Below are 18,611 nucleotides of genomic sequence, written 5' to 3' on the forward strand. Positions count from 1 at the left end.
ATACACACGCATACATAAATATGTTTTTTAATCAAAAGATTGAACTCAGTCACCCTTGTAGTCCATCTCAGTAACCACACTCGTGAGTGTTCAGACATTAAAGTATTGTTTCACTTTATTACAGATACCACCAGACTTTTTGAATCTTACCACCGAGGCAATCTGCAGCCTTTACATTTGCAAAGCAATTGCACTAATGCCATTCAATAGAAATTCAATCATTTGTCATCCGAGCTCAGTAAGAGCTTATAGCAACAGAAAACAATGAGCAAGAAGAGCTGTGGGAAAGAAATCTTTGCTGAAAAATAGGTGTCTTTTTTATGCTTTCATACAAGTGCAAATACATGCAAACTGAAAACTGACAACCCTGTAAGCAGAAGCGGAAAAGCTTCGTACATCAAAGTCCACTGAAATGGCTCATCGGCGGGTCGAACCTCTGCATTCATTTAACTTGTCTTGTTTCTGTTGTCCTCCAGTGGTTCCCTTTACCTTGTTCAAGGTGCAGCACAGGATGCTGGTTTTGCAGCGGGATACCAACTTAAATCCTTCACATAAATGTGCCAAGCGGCAAGTGATCCACACCGCTTCCCCTACATCCATTTATCCGCATTCATTATTCAAGAATACAAAACCACTCAGTCAAATCTGAGCTCATACAAAGATTCTCTTGCTCACCCTTCTGCTGCTCGCCGCATGAAAGATTCATCCCACTTTATTTCAGAAACAATGCTTGGAGGATGGTGCTCAACATGTAGGCACTGATTGCTCTTAAATTCTTAACCAGCAAGATTAGAAAACAAACAGGTCGAAAGAGAAAGTTATGGAAATTGAGGAGGGTGAAAATGCATCAGATCTTGAGTTCCTTGTACAGTCTACTGAGCACCGGGATTAAACTGCAGAGACACTAAAAGCTACGGTGTTTTCACTGTTCTACAATTATACAGCCACAACTTACAGCAACCACATTCTCATGACCACCTTTACACATAAATGTTAACCACTTTGAGCAATCTGTCGTATAGAAAAAGACACGGCTGTCTTTCAAACATACGGTGATTGATTGGTAGAGTTGAATGGATTGACACAGGGTTTTTATTAACAAAGTCTCTGCAATGCTGCTTGGCTGGTCATAAGCAGATAACTGGCTCTCTCTTCTGCACTCTGAGTCGCTGCATTTGTCTCAATCAGATGGCATGTTAACACAGGCGTCTATTCAAAACAGTGCCAACAAAAAGCCCCAAATTCCACCCCGTCAAAGGGTCACTGCCATCCAAAATCCTGTCCTGCCATCTGATAGAAGCGCTGGTTGTGAGGCTTGTAGAAATCCCTCAGTCTCTGAATTGCCTCTGGGTTGATGGAGGCGTGCGTCCTCCCTTTTGTCTTGCCCAGGCAGTGCGGTTTACTACTTCCCTCCGGCTTCTTGAGGCACGGGAAGCCTTTAGTTTTGTTGAAGTAGAAATGCTTGTCTGTGACAATCCTCTGGAGGCCCAGAAATTCCTGGACTTTGCCCAGTTCCCCGGCTGGGTCTGAGATGAGCCTTTCCCCGCTGACCAGATGGATCTGATTTCTGGGGAACCAGGCCAGCCAACGCTCCATGTGTTGGGCATACAGACCGATCCACAGCGGGCTCCACAGAGAGTCGATCTGACCTAGAGACAAAGGCACGGGAGGCAGAGAGAGCAATGCATGTGATTTATGTCATCTTTACTCCTAGATAAGGATGGTCAGATGATGAGGATTTCGCCCACTGTGTTCACTTTTTGACCCCACACCAATCATCTATATCACTAGAACCAAGATGAATGCTGATATCTTGTAAACACCAAGCATCCCAAGCTCCTAGTAAGGAAACAGGAAACTTCTCATTGTCAAAATGTTGGATGTAAAACACTTTGGCAGGTGTAAATAAATGCTAATTGATACAACTATTAAATGCAGCTTGAGGCAGCATTTGCAAATGCCTACAGATAGTGGAGCTGTCTGGAAATTAAACTAATCTCTGACTCATAAAGGTAGAGATGCTATGCATAGCTGACTGGGCAAACTGAAAAAAAAAACCCATAATAGAAAAAAATGAAAACATCTTCATGAGAAGTACAATCAAATCCTCGCATTTAGTTGTATCTGTACCTGTGGTTTGGTTCTTGAAGGCTAGACTCTCAAAGGCGGGGATGTTTGGGGTCTTGGAGATGATCTGTGTGTAGTCAGATATGGCTCGGGTCACAGGGTCACGGACGACTACGATCAGCTTCACATCTTTAGACATGGCATGGACTCGCGCTGGTGTTTCCACGGTAACAAAGTAACGAGGCGTCTTCTCCATAACAATCTGGCCATCCAGGGCTTTGGGCATTATACTTCTGCACATGAAAGTAAGCAGATGAATTTACACAAGTCAGAAACATAAATCCTTGCAAAAGATTGAGGCTGGTATGAAATGCGTGTATATGGAGGAACTACTCCACTGGAAGAATGATGGATCGATGTTTTTAATGTTAGTACATTTTCTTCATTATCCACCATGTGAGATTTTGTCTAACATGTGACTATTTAAAGAGTAAAAATAAAGGTTTTAAATGACTAGTTCAGCATTTGAAATTATATCCTGAAAACATGTATCTGCACATATGGGTACATATAGGTATTTTCTTGAAAATCAGTACAGTAATCACAAAGGTCTCTACACATTCCCTCATATGACCCTATTAATCATTTTGACACACATCGCATCAGAGTGTCCGAGCAAGATTTCTTCTGTGAACCAGACAAAGAGGCAGGTACGTAAAACAGATTTCCTTGAATGCACCTCACTCTGTTCACCTCCACCTCCGCAGCAGAAGCCCAGCAGATGGGACTCATTTAGAGATAAAAGACTCCAGAGGCCCCAAAGGACTGTCTGGGGATTCAGGGACATCTGCTAACACACCTGCCACACACCTGACTGGCTGACCAAACACAAGCAGCCACAGTGGAACGATCATAAGCAGCTCTGAATCAGCATTTCAGCTGGTGTTACGTTGTAAGCTAAAGAGCTGATTCTAAATAGGTAGTTAAGGCAAACACAGGGTTTCAGCGTATTTAGGAAAACCTCATTTGTTTCCAAAAAGACCCCAATGGACAAGGTGTCCTGTTATAATTTAATCTTCGCATGAAATGTAAAGACAGCCTCTCTATATTTGATGATACTGAATATTAGTAGACCTTAAATGGTCTCATTTAGCAGTAAGATGACTGACAGCCAGTTTCCATGATAAAAACATCACAACAAATTTGGCAAAGATAAAAATGATTTAACCTTTTTATGTGTTTTTATTTCCATTATCAATTATTCAGTTAGTTATTTTGGGCACCTTTGAGAAATAGAACAGCCAATCAGACAAAATCTGTTTTAAAGCTAAAAAGGCTTGTTTCAGATAAGGGATGAACTAAGAGACTGCACAAAGGGCCAGTATTCAGTAAATTTGGATAATTTCTGAAATGATGATGCAAAGCTACTCAAGAAGAATCCGAGAATAAAAATGCAAACAATAGAAACAGATTTATTAGAAGTAATAATAAAAAAAATAGATAAATAATAATAAATAAATAGAAATAAATAATAAATAAAGATGGGAAGTTGTTATGGCTAATCCTACTGTATATCACCTTAAATTAGGATTCTGTATTCTCTTAACAAAACTTTTCTTGTAGCTTTGGTTGAGATTCAGAATGAAGAATTATGTTCATAATTTGACTGCTACTACAGTTTTTTACAGACGCTAGGACACATTTCACAATACTTAGGTCACTTTTGCAAAACACTTCACACAATCCTCCTAACTGACCGTCAGCCTGGCAAAGCAGTTCATTTCACATTCAAAATGCACTACAACTACCAAAACACTTCATTCAGGTCTCAAATAAACTCATTCTTCCAGAACACTAGCAAAGGTTGACAGCCGACAAACACACTTTGTCACCCACAAAACAATGACCTAAAAAACACTAACAACATGTAGCATTACACAGTGTTTTCTTGTGTAAAACAAGGACACATCTCTGTTTATAATTTCAATATATGTTACTGGAATGAATCAGACATCATGCAGAATTCGTTACAGTTTTTTACAGACGCTAGGACACATTTCTCAATACTTAGGTCACGTTTGCAAAACTCCTCACACAGTGAGCACAACAGAAGTCTATGTGGGCTAAACTGAGGACCAGTTATCATTGTTTTGGCACAAAATGCATTCAATGACTACATCTCTCAAATTTCATGAATTATCTTCTCACTCAGACACAACAACTGCCAAAAATCTTTGTACGTACAGGACATTTTGCATGTGCTTACATACTGTTTTCAAAACTGTTAAACTTATGGCCAAAACAATAACACAATGCAAAACTTAAAAAGACAGCAAAATCCAACAGCAATATTTTATTGAAACATATTTTAAATCTAAAAATGCAGTTTAACCAGCCACAGCTGATTCTCATTGTAGATGAACATCTACACAAGTGTTACTCCTTCAATTTTTCAACTCCTTCAATTCTGGCAGCCAGAAGATTCTTTCCTAGGTGTATTGCCCAAGATGACATGAGATGTGATGTGGATGAGAACCTGTGGCCAAATGGAGAAGACCGAGTAGATTAGCATTACTATTGTATGTGTATCAGTGGATGGTGTGTATACAAATTCTTGTATTTTGGGATTACTTAGTGCAAAAAAATAAAAATACATCGTAATTTTCTGCTTCTGACGTTTGTACCTATTAAAAAGGAGTTCTTTGTTCCCACTGTTGCCAAATCCTTAAGTAAAATTCTAATTGATGTGTTTCTGTCACTGGTTCATCCCTCTCTGTCAAAATGGAAACAAATCTGTGTGTGTGTGTGTGTGTGTGTGTGTGTGTGTGTGTGTGTGTGTGTGTGTGTGTGTGTGTGTGTGTGAGTGAGTGAGATGCAAACTCCTATTTAAAGGCTGTATCAGAAAACAGAATCAATAAAAATGTTCTCATAAATGACACCTTAATAATAAGAAGAAGATACTTTTTTACAAAAAGAGGATAAAGAGAAAGAGAAACACTGCTGATCAATTGATGTTCTACCTGTCAGCTCAGTCAGGCTTCAGTCGCACCTGCAACCTGTCAATACATCCACCTACTACCCACCACACGGCCCTACTTCTAGGAGTTTCACAAACACACTCAGAGCGATTTCATTTGATCTGATCAGTGTGAGGCAGTGCTCACCACCACTTAGCCTGAAGACTTCCCTTTTAACTCCAATACCCTAGACAGGAGGAGCCGTACAGTCTGTTACATGGCCCCATAAACACACACACACACACACACATTCTGCAAAACACAAACATACACTCATTATTCACTCATTAGTCAAGCATTTGCTGTCGTGCTTCTGGTCTCCCTGTGGACCAATTTCTCACAGTCTAACACACACACACAGAAAAAGACACATTTAAAAAAGAAACATCCTACACACACACACACACACACACACACACACACACACACACACACACACACACACACACACACACAAATGCTCTGAAGACATAAATGGTGGGTGTAGTGGATTTTTACCAGACCCTTTAAAAGATCGTGTGTGTGTGTGTGTGTGTGTGTGTGTGTGTGTGTGTGTGTGTGTGTGTGCCAGAGCATTTGCTAGAGTGTTTTAAATGAAAGGGGTGGGTGACTGATGAAGGAATGATGGGAGTGGATACAAACGCACCTCCATTAGCAATCTGTCTGTGAATAGCCTGAGAGCCAAGAGCCCCATACCATTACCTAAGCACAAAGAGCTAATTACTGCTCCTAAGAGCACCATCAAAAGATAAGATGTATTCCAAATATGCTTCTGCTATGAGGTTAGCAAAGACACACTAATTGATTGACAAAATAGCCATTAGTTTTTTCTGATAACTAAATATGGCTTCATCGTACTTTTGGCATAGGGAACTTTGTGCTCTTGGAGGTATAAGAATAAAGGTATGCAACATTTCGTCCAGATCAGAAACAATGTCACTGGTTGAAGTGGTGCTGACGGGGCAGGATCAAAAAAGAGTAATTTTGCTAGGAAAAAATAGTGTGTGGTGTTTTATATTTACTTGTTATTGGTATGAAAAATAAATGAGTAATCAGAAGGAAATGATGTGGTCACAGTTCCTCCAAGACAGTAACAACAGTAACAAACTAAATTAAATATTACAAGTGTATTTTTAAAAAGTCCGCTTTTTACATGTAGTTCTGCATGACTATTCGTGAAGAACATTATGTGAAGAAATATTATTCCCAATTAAGTATAACTTAAGAAACCTGAACTTCACTAAAGTGCGTGACCAAAACCCAAAGTAGACCAAATGAACAGCCTCGGGGGGTCACCAACTGGTGAATAAATAGGAATACTGCATCACAAACGTTCCCAGAGTAATGCCAACATTAACATGTTATGATGGCATTACTTTTGTACAGTGACACAAAGTGGTATCTTTTTATGGTCTGTCCCCACATTAGTAGTATTAACCTCTTGTGTTCACTGGCAGATGAACACAAGAGGTGTGTTCACCTTAATAAATTGGCAGCTTAATAAATTGGCAGTTTTGAAGCTCCTGTTTTAGCTGCATCCTTTTACCGCTCATTGCTCATTTTCTCCTGAGCGCGAGATCAAACATCCAGGAAGATGAACACGTGGATTATCCGTCCGCTTACAATGAGCCCCTTTTCCTTTGAGGAATCACTCTTTTGTCTCCTGATTTCCAATATTTCTGCACACCTCCCTGGTGAATTACTGCAGGCAAGCCAAGGCCAATGGCTGCTGATCCTGTAGGGGCTTAGGGGTTACCACGTATAGGTGGGTGCGAATGGTGCTTAGCCAGTGACAGTAGGGATGACATGACCTGGGGTGAATGTTATGATGGGGTGGGAAGTGAGGGGGTGCTGGTGTGAATGTAAAGGGATGGAGTACAACTGGTAATGCAGCGTTGAGCCTCAGCTGGGACCAAGAGAAGCAGGTGGAGACTAAAGGAGCCAGGACCCTCTAGAGGCTCATCAGTAGCATACTGTTTCATGTGATGTGTGTGTTAATAAATGTGAAGCAATTGCATTCTTCATCATGTATAGCAGGAAATATGCAGCAAAGAATCTGAGGATTTGAGGGTGTGCTGGATCAAAGAATGAAAAAGTGGTCTGTTAATCTTTGATGTTTGATCCAAGGAGGAAACAATAGCCATTTAAAGAGCAGCAACATATTGGCGGAATTCATTATACACACCTGGCTGCCTGCTTATGAGTCAAATATGAGATTTGGGTGTGTATTTTTGTGTTTGTACATATGCATGACTGTGTTTTTGAGGGACCATTCATCCATTTCCTCTGTATGGGGGACCATTAAGTGGTCGGTCTATTGTGGATGTGCCCTGTCCACTTCCAGGAGACATCCATCATAGAGGGGCCCCAGACCACCCCCAGCCTTTGCTTTCCAAACCCCGGGGGAGTGCCCTAATGAGAGCCAGATCGCCCCACCCGTCTAGGCCTTATGGTGATTACCTCCTGTACAGTACGAGGAACAGAGAGATCACACCTGAACCCCAGTTACACAAAGCCACCAAAATCAAGTATAGCTTTAATTACTTCATACTTTAGTGTGTTGTTTCATAACAACTTATCAAAATTATACACACACATGTGCGCACAAATGTGTGTGTGTGTGTGTGTGTGTGTGTGTGTGTGTGTGTGTGTGTGTGTGTGTGTGTGTGTGTGTGTGTGTGTGTGTGGAATATCACCAAAGAATATCAATAAATCAGATCAGATTCATCTAAAAATTTCGGTTTCATGTTTCTCTCTAACTCCTGCTGGACATCAAATGTTTAGGCAACTGTTCTTGTGTTATTTACATGATAATTATTTTCTATTACACATACACAAAAAACAAAAGTAACACCATGTGTTGTGTCATTGCAAGAAAAACTCAGCAGTGTATTGGTATGAATTTAAAAGCATCCCTTAACGAGTTCAGGATTAATTGCAAATGCACCGGTGCCATCAGAGCAGCTGATCCTGGATTGCAATTAAAAGTCCCAGTAGGTCTCCCACAGCATTAGAAAACCTCTCAGTCAGTGTAGTTTTAACAGCTTACTATGAAATCAAACCCCTGATATCAGTGCTGGTGAAAAAAAAATACCAATTTGGGGGGGAAAGTAAAATAATGGAGCATTAAAACATTATTTTTTATTTATTTATTTATGGAATAAATTTCAACAAATAGTTTTATGTTTTAAAAAGGTTTCAGTGAAATTGGTCTTATTTAAATACAAAAAAATACATAAAGATTTATGCCTTTAAATATCTTAAAATGTTATTGGCTTATTTGATCCTAAGCATAAATTTCAAGTCGAGGTAGTGAAAAATAAATTATCTGTGAGGCTCAGGAAGAATCTAACATTCACCGCTGAAGACTAAACTTAAAGTAACTACAAATAAAGCAGAACTTTAGGATTTCACACTGCTCCAAGAACTTAATAAAAGTTTTTTGGGTGTTTTTTAATCAATTTTCAGGAACTTGTAGATTTATGCCAAGGTAAGTTGGTGTGTCCGGAACAAAGAGGCTGCCTCCACATCTGAAAAAAGATGCTAACACTGACGTGCCAGAATCTGCAGCTCCTCTAGTGGTCACATGAGGCTGTCTCAGATAGCAGTTAGATAAACCCCTCCCATGAAATCACATGTTAAAATGCCCAACTTTACAGTATTAAAAAACTTTTTTCAACCATGGTACCAATAAATAAATAAATAATTAAACAGCTCTCCACGTTATAATAGCTGTAGTCTGGGTGATCTCTCCTTTACACTTTTAAACTGCAGCTGTCTGCCTCAGCTCTGCTAATTTGAATTATTGACTTTGACCTTCGTGTCTATTTGCACTGCACCTGACTGCTTGTGAATGCTTAACAGATAACACTTTCTCAGCCAAATACAGCCAGTTTTACTCCAGAAATCGACCATTTCTGCAATCAAAACACTAATGATCTATCTTTTATATACAGTTAGCTGGCTAGCTAGTAGGCTAGCTAGCTAGACAGGTAGTAGCCTCCATGACACCTGCCACTGGTTGTTGTAAAGCCCTGAGCTGCACGCTTCTCACCATCGTAGTGTTGTGAAACTGGATATGCTCAGAAATGTGTTTACTAAGCTCACAGAGCAGATATCTGAGGACCATTTTACAACAGACTGTTGCAGCAAAACTGGAGTTTTTTTAGCAATCAAAAAGTGTCACAGGTGCAGTTTTTTCACGCATATATGTTGGCTTTACTTTACAAATATGGAAGCTACATTCATCGTCTATACTATCTATGGCTATCCATGGGCTTCCAACCACAAAGCATAAAGCTGCTTTTTATTAAAAGAGTCACATTTTTTACTGCCAGTAAATCAGAATCAATAATATATTGATAAATCTCACTGTACCTCAGGAACGAAATACAACCAGCTCAGCTGTCTGGAGGACAGAATGTCTATAGCCAAACCCAAAGATACACACACACACACAAACACGCAGACACACACGAGCCCAGCTCTGATAACAGTCCCTTGGGTTGAAGCAAAGGTCAGCAGAGATGTGTGAGGCTGCGGTAACACTGGCTTCACCCTTTAACCTCCAGCTCACCCAAGCCTTATCTCTTCCTCATCCACTTTACCCCTCAACCCCTCCTTTTTTTGCTCTCCATCCGCCAGTCATGCCATCTTTCAATAAGAAAGCATCATGAGGGAGAATGTGAATTGCTAGCTGAGCAATTTTAATGGATTCATCCGGAGTTGCTTGGAGAGAAAAAAGCTGTGAGTAACATGACCCCTGTGTGCCTATGCGAGAAAGGGAGGGAGGGGGGTGGTTATGCCAATGTAGGAGAAAGCTTCCTGCTAATTGTAACAGAAGCCGAGCTGACCAAAGCTAACTGCTCTAACGCTGGAGTCAACCCAAGGTCAGAGCGAGGAGATAGCGCTATCGATCCCAGGCAGCACAGTAAGGAGGAAACTTCCAGTCCATCTCAGGGCCCATCGCAGCGCTCTTCCAGATCCAATCTCTGCTTCAACGCCATTAGTGGATCTTTGTCAAGGACTCTGATCTCAATAGTCCTGGGGAAGCTAAATGTTATTTTACTCCCAAATGGAAGAGGGGGTGATTCTAAAGAAGATACACTATATCTCATCCTCTTTAATTTAAACTGAAAAAAAACAAAACAAAAGTATCTACACAAAAATGTCATGTTGACAAAGTAAGCACTGAAGCTGACCCTCCATTAACCATCTGTTAGAAAAAGTGAATTTTTGCCTTATGCCTCATTCTCATTTATTACAACATGAGTCTTATTTCCAAAAGTTGATGCTGAGTCTTATTTGTATTCTCTAAGCTATAGTTCATTTGCAAAACATTGTAAAGCTATAATTATTGATATTTTGGAACATGGCACAGAATATGAGCAGCCTGACAAACCTACAGGTTAGCTCCCAAAAGGCTGATTCTGTTCGTCTGCACGTGGCGTTTTCAGTGGGAGAAATGTTTGTCATCATCCAGGTGACTTCTTCAGTCTCAGCTGACTGCAGGTTTCTCCAACATTATAAACAGCATATTTGCTTAATGACTGAAGCTGGTACAACTGAGGGAACAATGGGCTGTGAGGTCAGTTTCTTGATCTTTACTATGATCATTGATCAACAACTACTGATCAAAGACCATTGATCAATGGCCATGAATACCATTCACAGAGAGCTGTGTCTAGCTACAGGTTAGCCAGACTTTTTTAAAGGGAAAGTAAACAGTAAAATTATTATCCAGCCTTAATGTTATCACAACTAAGCTTTGTCTTGAAAATCTGCATTTTTGAGTAGGCTATTTATGTTTATACATGTTGCTAGCTTGTATGTTTGCATTATACAGGGAGTGCAGAATTATTAGGCAAATGAGTATTTTGTCCACATCATCCTCTTCATGCATGTTGTCTTACTCCAAGCTGTATAGGCTCGAAAGCCTACTACCAATTAAGCATATTAGGTGATGTGCATCTCTGTAATGAGAAGGGGTGTGGTCTAATGACATCAACACCCTATATCAGGTGTGCATAATTATTAGGCAACTTCCTTTCCTTTGGCAAAATGGGTCAAAAGAAGGACTTGACGGGCTCAGAAAAGTCAAAAATAGTGAGATATCTTGCAGAGGGATGCAGCAGTCTCAAAATTGCAAAGCTTCTGAAGCGTGATCATCGAACAATCAAGCGTTTCATTCAAAATAGTCAAAAGGGAGCGTGTGGAAAAACCAAGGCGCCAAATAACTGCCCATGAACTGAGAAAAGTCAAGCGTGCAGCTGCCAAGATGCCACTTGCCACCAGTTTGGCCATATTTCAGAGCTGCAACATCACTGGAGTGCCCAAAAGCACAAGGTGTGCAATACTCAGAGACATGGCCAAGGTAAGAAAGGCTGAAAGACGACCACCACTGAACAAGACACACAAGCTGAAACGTCAAGACTGGGCCAAGAAATATCTCAAGACTGGTTTTTCTAAGGTTTTATGGACTGATGAAATGAGAGTGAGTCTTGATGGGCCAGATGGATGGGCCCGTGGCTGGATTGGTAAAGGGCAGAGAGCTCCAGTCCGACTCAGATGCCAGCAAGGTGGAGGTGGAGTACTGGTTTGGGCTGGTATCATCAAAGATGAGCTTGTGGGGCCTTTTCGGGTTGAGGATGGAGTCAAGCTCAACTCCCAGTCCTACTGCCAGTTTCTGGAAGACACCTTCTTCAAGCAGTGGTACAGGAAGAAGTCTGCATCCTTCAAGAAAAACATGATTTTCATGCAGGACAATGCTCCATCACACGCGTCCAAGTACTCCACAGCATGGCTGGCAAGAAAGGGTATAAAAGAAGAAAAACTAATGACATGGCCTCCTTGTTCACCTGATCTGAACCCCATTGAGAACCTGTGGTCCATCATCTGATGTGAGATTTACAAGGAGGGAAAACAGTACACCTCTCTGAACAGTGTCTGGGAGGCTGTGGTTGCTGCTGCACGCAATGTTGGTGGTGAACAGATCAAAACACTGACAGAATCCATGGATGGCAGGCTTTTGAGTGTCCTTGCAAAGAAAGGTGGCTATATTGGTCACTGATTTGTTTTTGTTTTGTTTTTGAATGTCAGAAATGTATATTTGTGAATGTGGAGATGTTATATTGGTTTCACTGGTAAAAATAAATCATTGAAATGGGTATATATTTGTTTTTTGTTAAGTTGCCTAATAATTATGCACAGTAATAGTCACCTGCACACACAGATATCCCCCTAAAATAGCTAAAACTAAAAACTACTTCCAAAAACATTCAGCTTTGATATTAATGAGTTTTTTGGGTTCATTGAGAACATGGTTGTTGTTCAATAATAACATTATTCCTCAAAAATACAACTTGCCTAATAATTCTGCACTCCCTGTACAAACTCCATCTTTGGTTCAAGTATTTAATTGGGAAAAAAAATAACAATAATAAGACTACTTGTAAGCTAACCCCCCTCAAAAATATGCTAATTCGTTTTTGCATGTCATGTTCTGGCATTTACATCTCACACATAAATTATAGAAGAGAAGCAAAATGAAATCAACTACATTTTGTTTAAAAAAAAAAAATAGGATGCCTTTTTAAAGATATTTTGTAATTTATGTATTAAGTTCCTTCAAACTTGCACAGAAACAAGAATAACTTTACTTTCAATTGTCAAGAAATACATAATAATAATAACGATTGCGTGACCAGTAGCTAAGCAAGCAATTTGTGGTCACTCCAGAAGTAAGTCTCATAACTTGGCAGCCATCTTTAATACTTCTATGCACCCATTTACTCAGTTTGTTTTTGAGCATTGTCTATAATAGCTTTAACTTCACTGACACATAAAAAAATGTATGAAAGACCAGTCAAATCTGAAAAAAAAACTTTGGTCACTTTGCCCCAAAATAAAGTTTTTAAAGCTTTTGGCAATATTTACTTCTTTGTTAGAATTCATCTATCCATCCTTGTGGTTGTGGGGGGCTGGAGCCTATCCCAGCTACCATAGGGCAAGAAGTAGGGTACACTCTATGTGTTAGGCTCCCAGCCAGGGCTAACACATTGAGACAGACAACCATTTGCTTATGGGCCATTTAGAATGACCAGTTAACCTAACCCGACTAATTGCATGTCTTTGTACCGTGGGAGGAAGCTGGAATACTTGGAGAGAACACACATAAAACACAGAGAACATGCAAACTCCACACAGAACAGTGGAGTCAAACTCAGGACCTTCTTGCTGTGAGGCAACAGGGCTAACTTCCACACTACCATGCTGCCCGGTGTTACAGCAGATATCAAATAAATGTAATGTTTTTGAGCGCTGTGTTTCTCTTATGATGCCGAAAAGTTTCCTCTACAGCTCAGCTTTGACCTTCATGATAGATTGGCTTTCGTTTTGTGAGAAATAGCTCAGCAGTATGATTAAACTGTCCTCTTTGCAGTGATAGGACTAATAGGAGGTCCCAGACTCTGACTAGAAAGGCTTTTGTTCACATGATTATACATATATATAAAGCTGGTACAACTGAGGAATATATATATATATATATATATATATATATATATATATATATATAGTATAACTTCTTGAACTGCAGTCTTTTTTAAATCAACATTAGAAAATACAAATAAAAACAATAGTAATTTAAGAATTTTTTCAATAACCACAAACAAAGGGGTCCATGTCCTTTGTCCTTTGTGAACTGCTTGTTATGAAGTGGTGTGAACACATCATTAACTCTCAGCGTAAAGTGACCTAGAGTCAGAGGTCAATTGACAGAGCTGACAGTGATGTCAAGTGGCCCAACATGCAACGAGGCCCATCTGGTCTGAGGGTAAGATGTGACAATCTGGTGTCACATACACATAATCTTGTGGCACACACAGACACATACACACTCTCACACAGAGCAGACATGTAGGCAGACAGATGAGGCCTCTGTGGCTTTCTCAGTACTTCCAGATTTGTGGAATTTTCTCATTATGTTTACATCCCACAGTTTTTGACATGATGGTGGCTGTGGTGTGTTTTCCTGTCTTTGCATGTGATCACATCAATGTAAAAACACTCCCCAGGAAGCAGATATTACTTCTCTCACTTTATCTCTCTGAGTCATAGGTTAAATTGCTGCTGACGTATCAAACAGGCTCCCAGATCCAGGCCAATGAGAGCCATTATTGAGCCCCTATAATATACTGTAAGCTGGTTAACAGCATGCAACACTGTATCCAGATTTGGATACAGTTTTAATCTGTCATATTTGGAGCAGTTTGCGGGTCTGTGGGTGCACAGGCTTACAGTAGGCACAGTTCGAAAAGCAGAATGAAAATCAAAAATGTGTAATCCAGCATCTGTTGGGAACTTTTTTTCCCTCAAAGTCCCCTCTACCAGGTCTAAGTAACTTGAATTGGACCTAGAAGAGAGAGAGAGAGAGAGAGAGAGAGAGAGAGAGAGAGAGAGAGAGAGAGAGAGAGTGTGTGTGTGTGTGTGTGTGTGTGTGTGTGTGTGTGTGTGTGTGTGTGTGTGTGTGTGTGTGTGTGTGTGTGTTTGTTTCCGAGTTGTCATGAAACAGCCCAAGAACTGAGCCACATGACAACAGTAACATCTGGCTCTGGCTCCAGAGATGATTACTTTGCTGCTCTGTGAAAAGTCAGTCTGGGAGGCCTCTGCTCTCTTTCTCTGCAGCCCTACAAACAAACAGGCACGTATGCACGCACACAGCAAGTATGGCAAGTACACACGTGTACGCATGCACAGATTGGTATAGCCAGATGGCAAATTCTCTTTGACTGTCACCTAAACCTCTTCGGAATAGCAGTAGATGTGTTTGGGTACACAAGATGAAGCTGGCGGTTACTAATTGGCTCTCGAATGTAATACAGAAACCTAATACTGGAATCATTTGTGTCATTTAAATGACAAGAATTATTAGGGCACTGTAGCATTTTGGTTTTCTCTTTTAAAAAATACAGATTTCTGTAAGACACATCTTCTTAGGATAAACTTTGTAAAGGAAAAATAAAACAAAGAGCAACTCGTGCAAAAACTAAAGTACTTTCAGCACTTCTGGTGAGCTGGATTCTGTGCGTAAAGTGCGCGTACCTGTACCAGTCCAATCCCCGTGCGTAATGCCGGTCGAAGAAGTGCGGCTCAGACCCCAGGGCGCGGATGTCTGGATGGAGCCGCAGAAACTCCAGCAGTGCTCGGGTGCCTCCTTTTTTAACCCCTATAATCAGCGCCTGGGGTAACCTCCGAGTGGCTGTCCACTCTTTCCCGGAGCTGTTCGCCTCCAGCTCGGGATGCTCGCTGCCGAATGCGCCTTCTCCAGCTGCGGTGACACTCTCTTTGGCAAAACTGGTTCCGTTTCTCTCGTACGGCCATCCTGACCCCGACACGAGGAATTCGCTCGTGGGCGACTTTATTTCAGAGTTTTCTGTCAGTTCCGACTCGCAGCATCCAGTGAGAAAGTAGACCAACGAAAAGCAGAGGATGCTCAGCAAGGACGCGATGGTGAGCCGGTGGAAAAGCCGCCGCAGGTCCGTGTTCGGAGGGTGGTGGTGATGATGGTGGTTGTAGTGGTGGTGGTGGTAAAAAGTTGCCATTCCTCACAGGCCCATGTGTGATAATGGGCCATTCTACCACAAGTTCAGCTCACATCCTAACGCCATGAACATCCCGTGAACTCTTGGAGAGTCTCTGTCAGTCCGCTCCGCTGCTCTCCTGCTCGTTCACGTCGCGTGTTTGGAGCATATTGAGAACTCTTCGAACCATAAAGCCGCTCAAACTCAGTAAATCACTGGAACTAGTGTTTACGTGACATCCAGGATATGCGCCCACTTACTCACCCACCCTGGCAACCTAGGGGAACTAATAACGCTCTGATGTCAGAGCCTCGCTGCAGCGGGTCTCTCTCTCTCTCGCTCTCTCTCTCTCTCCCCACTTCACTGGATTACTCTGCGTCTCTCTACCACGGCTTATCCTAAGGGGATTCACGTCCACAGTTTTCTCTCTCTCTCTCTTTTCCCTCAGATATCTTTGATTGCGGGGTTATGGCTTGGGGCTCTTTTAATTACAGTATTATTTATTTGGTGAAGACTTATAGAAGTTATTAAAGAAAAAGATCACCTCACATGTTCAGTAATCATTATTATCAAAAGAAATGATTAATTTCTGGGACTTTATGCTACAAATCAGCGCATCAAGCATTATCATCTCTCTCCATTGCATATTTGTATAGATGGAAAACTCTTCTGATGGATCCCCAAAGAAGTATTGGTGTCATTTGGATCTGGATTTATCGTACTTAGAGCTGAAACTCTGCTCTGTAAAACCTATGGCATAATTGGCTTAAGGGTCAGACAGTTTTAGATGTAGTACAGCCGCCAATAGTTAGCTGACTGACCTCAAATGACAGACTGTTAGCCCACAGTGAATCATTCAGAAATGCCTTGAAACCTTGTTTTCTGTGTAGGATGCAGTGATTCTGTTCTGATCCCTTACATGATAAACTCCCAAACTATTGACAAATGGTATTGATACATGAATCGAAAAGCGTACTTATTTTTGATCCAGGAAAAAGGTTTGCATGTCAAAAGTGAACGCTTTATCACTGGCATCAGGAGTGTGTTGAGTTGCAGTCTCCTGTTAGGGAGCTCTGCAATGTTGGCTTTTATTATTGCAGAGTGCGGAGCTAAGGTAGGGGTAATAGCTCATAGGAGACTCATTATTCCCCCTCCCAACCACACTTGCACAGCGCGTGTGCACACATGCACACACACACATACACGCACACGTTCACTTACCCACACAAATAAGCACATACTTCATGTTCCATTTGGCTTACCCCTGTCATTATCCCATAGCAGATGTGACCCATGCCATAAAACCACTGCATTGTCCTGCATAGATTAATAAAAGCCACCATCTATTTACAGCAAGATAAACTTTATGTTATTTAGCCATAATCATACTTCTATTTATTATAGTGATACATTTATTCATAAGAAAGTATTGTGAAAAGCTGAAGTGCCGTGAAAAAGTATTGCCCCATTCGTGATTTTTTAGGATTTTTTTGTGGTTTTTGCATATTTGCCTCATTTAAATGTATCAGATCATAAAACAAATTTTAATATTAGACAAAGATAACCCAAGCAAATATAAAATGTTGGGGTTTTTTTTAAGTGATCATTTCATTTATTTAGGGGAAAAAATGTCCAAACCCACCTGGCCCTATGTGAGAAAGTAAATGCCAACCTAACTGGCTGTGCTACGAAAAACAATGAAGTATTTACAGTGACTGGCAGTGAGTGTCTGACATCACTGGGGAGGAATCTTTGGTCCATGCTTTTGTTGAATTGTTTTAATTTACCCACACTGGAGGGTTTTAAAAGCACGAATGACCAGTTTAAGGTCAAGTCAAAGTATTTCAATCTGATTTAAGTCTGGATTTTGACTAGACCACTCCAGTCTTTTTTTTTTTTTTTGGGGGGGGGGGGGGGGGGGATCGAAGGTCATCTGGATTTTCTGTTAGCGAGCAGAATTCATGGTTCCACCAATTCCAACAAGTGATCTGAAGAAGCAGAGCAGCTCCAGACCTTTACACTATCACCACCACATTTCACTGAGATCATCAATGCCTTTTTTTTGTCTTTTGTCCTGTCTTCCTTCTCTCACCCCAACTGGTCACAGCAGATGGCCCCGCCCCTCCCTGAGCCTGGTTCTGCTGGAGGTTTCTTCCTGTTAAAAGGGAGTTTTTCCTTCCTACTGTCGCCAGAGTGCTTGCTCAAAGGGAGTCATATGATTGTTGGGTTTTTCTCTGTGTGTATTATTGTAGGGTCTACCTTTCAATATAAAGGCGACTGTTGTTGTGATTTCGTGCTGTATACATAAAATTGAATTGAATTGAATTGAATTGAATTGGATTGAATTGAATTGAATTGAATTGAATTGAGTTGAATAAACTTGTGGGAAGGTTTCTAGAGTTACAAATTTTGTTAAGGTGTGGATAATCACTGTTACTGGGGTTCACTGGAGTCCCAAAGACTTAGAAAGGGCCAGATAGCTTTTTTCGTTTAATGAGTCTAATCGTCATTTAAAAACTGCATTTTGTATTTACTGGATTTTTGTCTGATATTTAATTAAATCAGAAAGGGGGGGATGCTTTTTCATAGATCTGCATATATACTTTACTATATGTGCTTTTCATGTGATGATGAAAGAGAAAATTTAATCTACTCTTAGCTACTCTATTGTTCTGCTCCTTCCTGTCTCACTAACACTTTATTGACAAGTTGCCATCAGACTGCTTAAATCAATGCCCCAGTGAGTCAAAAGAGTTCAAATGTGGGAAACACAGTGCACCTGTGGATGTTCAAAAACCAAAAAATAAAATCATTCCTTCCTTTTGTCAACCACTATTTATTCCCTAAATACACCTGTGGAGAATGGTATCCTATCCTATACATCCTATACATCCTATACATCTCGCTCTGTAAATGCTCACTCTTACCCCACTCTTCCAACCTTACT

General features: G+C 40.7%; 1 protein-coding gene across 1 annotated transcript; it reads right to left on the bottom strand.

Moving 5' to 3' along the window:
* Positions 1-89: 89 nt before the first annotated feature.
* Positions 90-16,012, bottom strand: hs3st3l (heparan sulfate (glucosamine) 3-O-sulfotransferase 3-like). Its single transcript, XM_085465489.1, has 3 exons — positions 15,186-16,012; positions 2,131-2,360; positions 90-1,649 (listed from the first exon to the last, which is right to left on the bottom strand). Exons 1-3 carry the CDS (start codon positions 15,683-15,685, stop codon positions 1,261-1,263), a joined length of 1,119 nt encoding a protein of 372 aa, XP_085321615.1. The 5' UTR covers positions 15,686-16,012; the 3' UTR covers positions 90-1,260.
* Between the last annotated feature and the right edge of the window lie 2,599 nt (positions 16,013-18,611).

Source organism: Copadichromis virginalis, linkage group LG8 (assembly GCF_057382275.1).
Source record: "Copadichromis virginalis isolate Kocher_CV1m ecotype Utaka linkage group LG8, C_Virginalis_male_GT1.1, whole genome shotgun sequence".
In the NCBI taxonomy this organism is placed as follows: domain Eukaryota; kingdom Metazoa; phylum Chordata; class Actinopteri; order Cichliformes; family Cichlidae; genus Copadichromis; species Copadichromis virginalis.

Excerpts from the sequence above, each read along its gene's own strand:
- hs3st3l (XM_085465489.1), bottom strand. The coding sequence starts at position 15,685 with ATGGCAACTTTTTACCACCACCACCACTACAACCACCATCATCACCAC. Across the intron at positions 2,361-15,185 it reads CGGGGATTGGACTGGTACAG|AAGTATAATGCCCAAAGCCC; the intron begins GTACGCGCACTT and ends TTTCATGTGCAG. Across the intron at positions 1,650-2,130 it reads CTTCAAGAACCAAACCACAG|GTCAGATCGACTCTCTGTGG; the intron begins GTACAGATACAA and ends CTTTGTCTCTAG.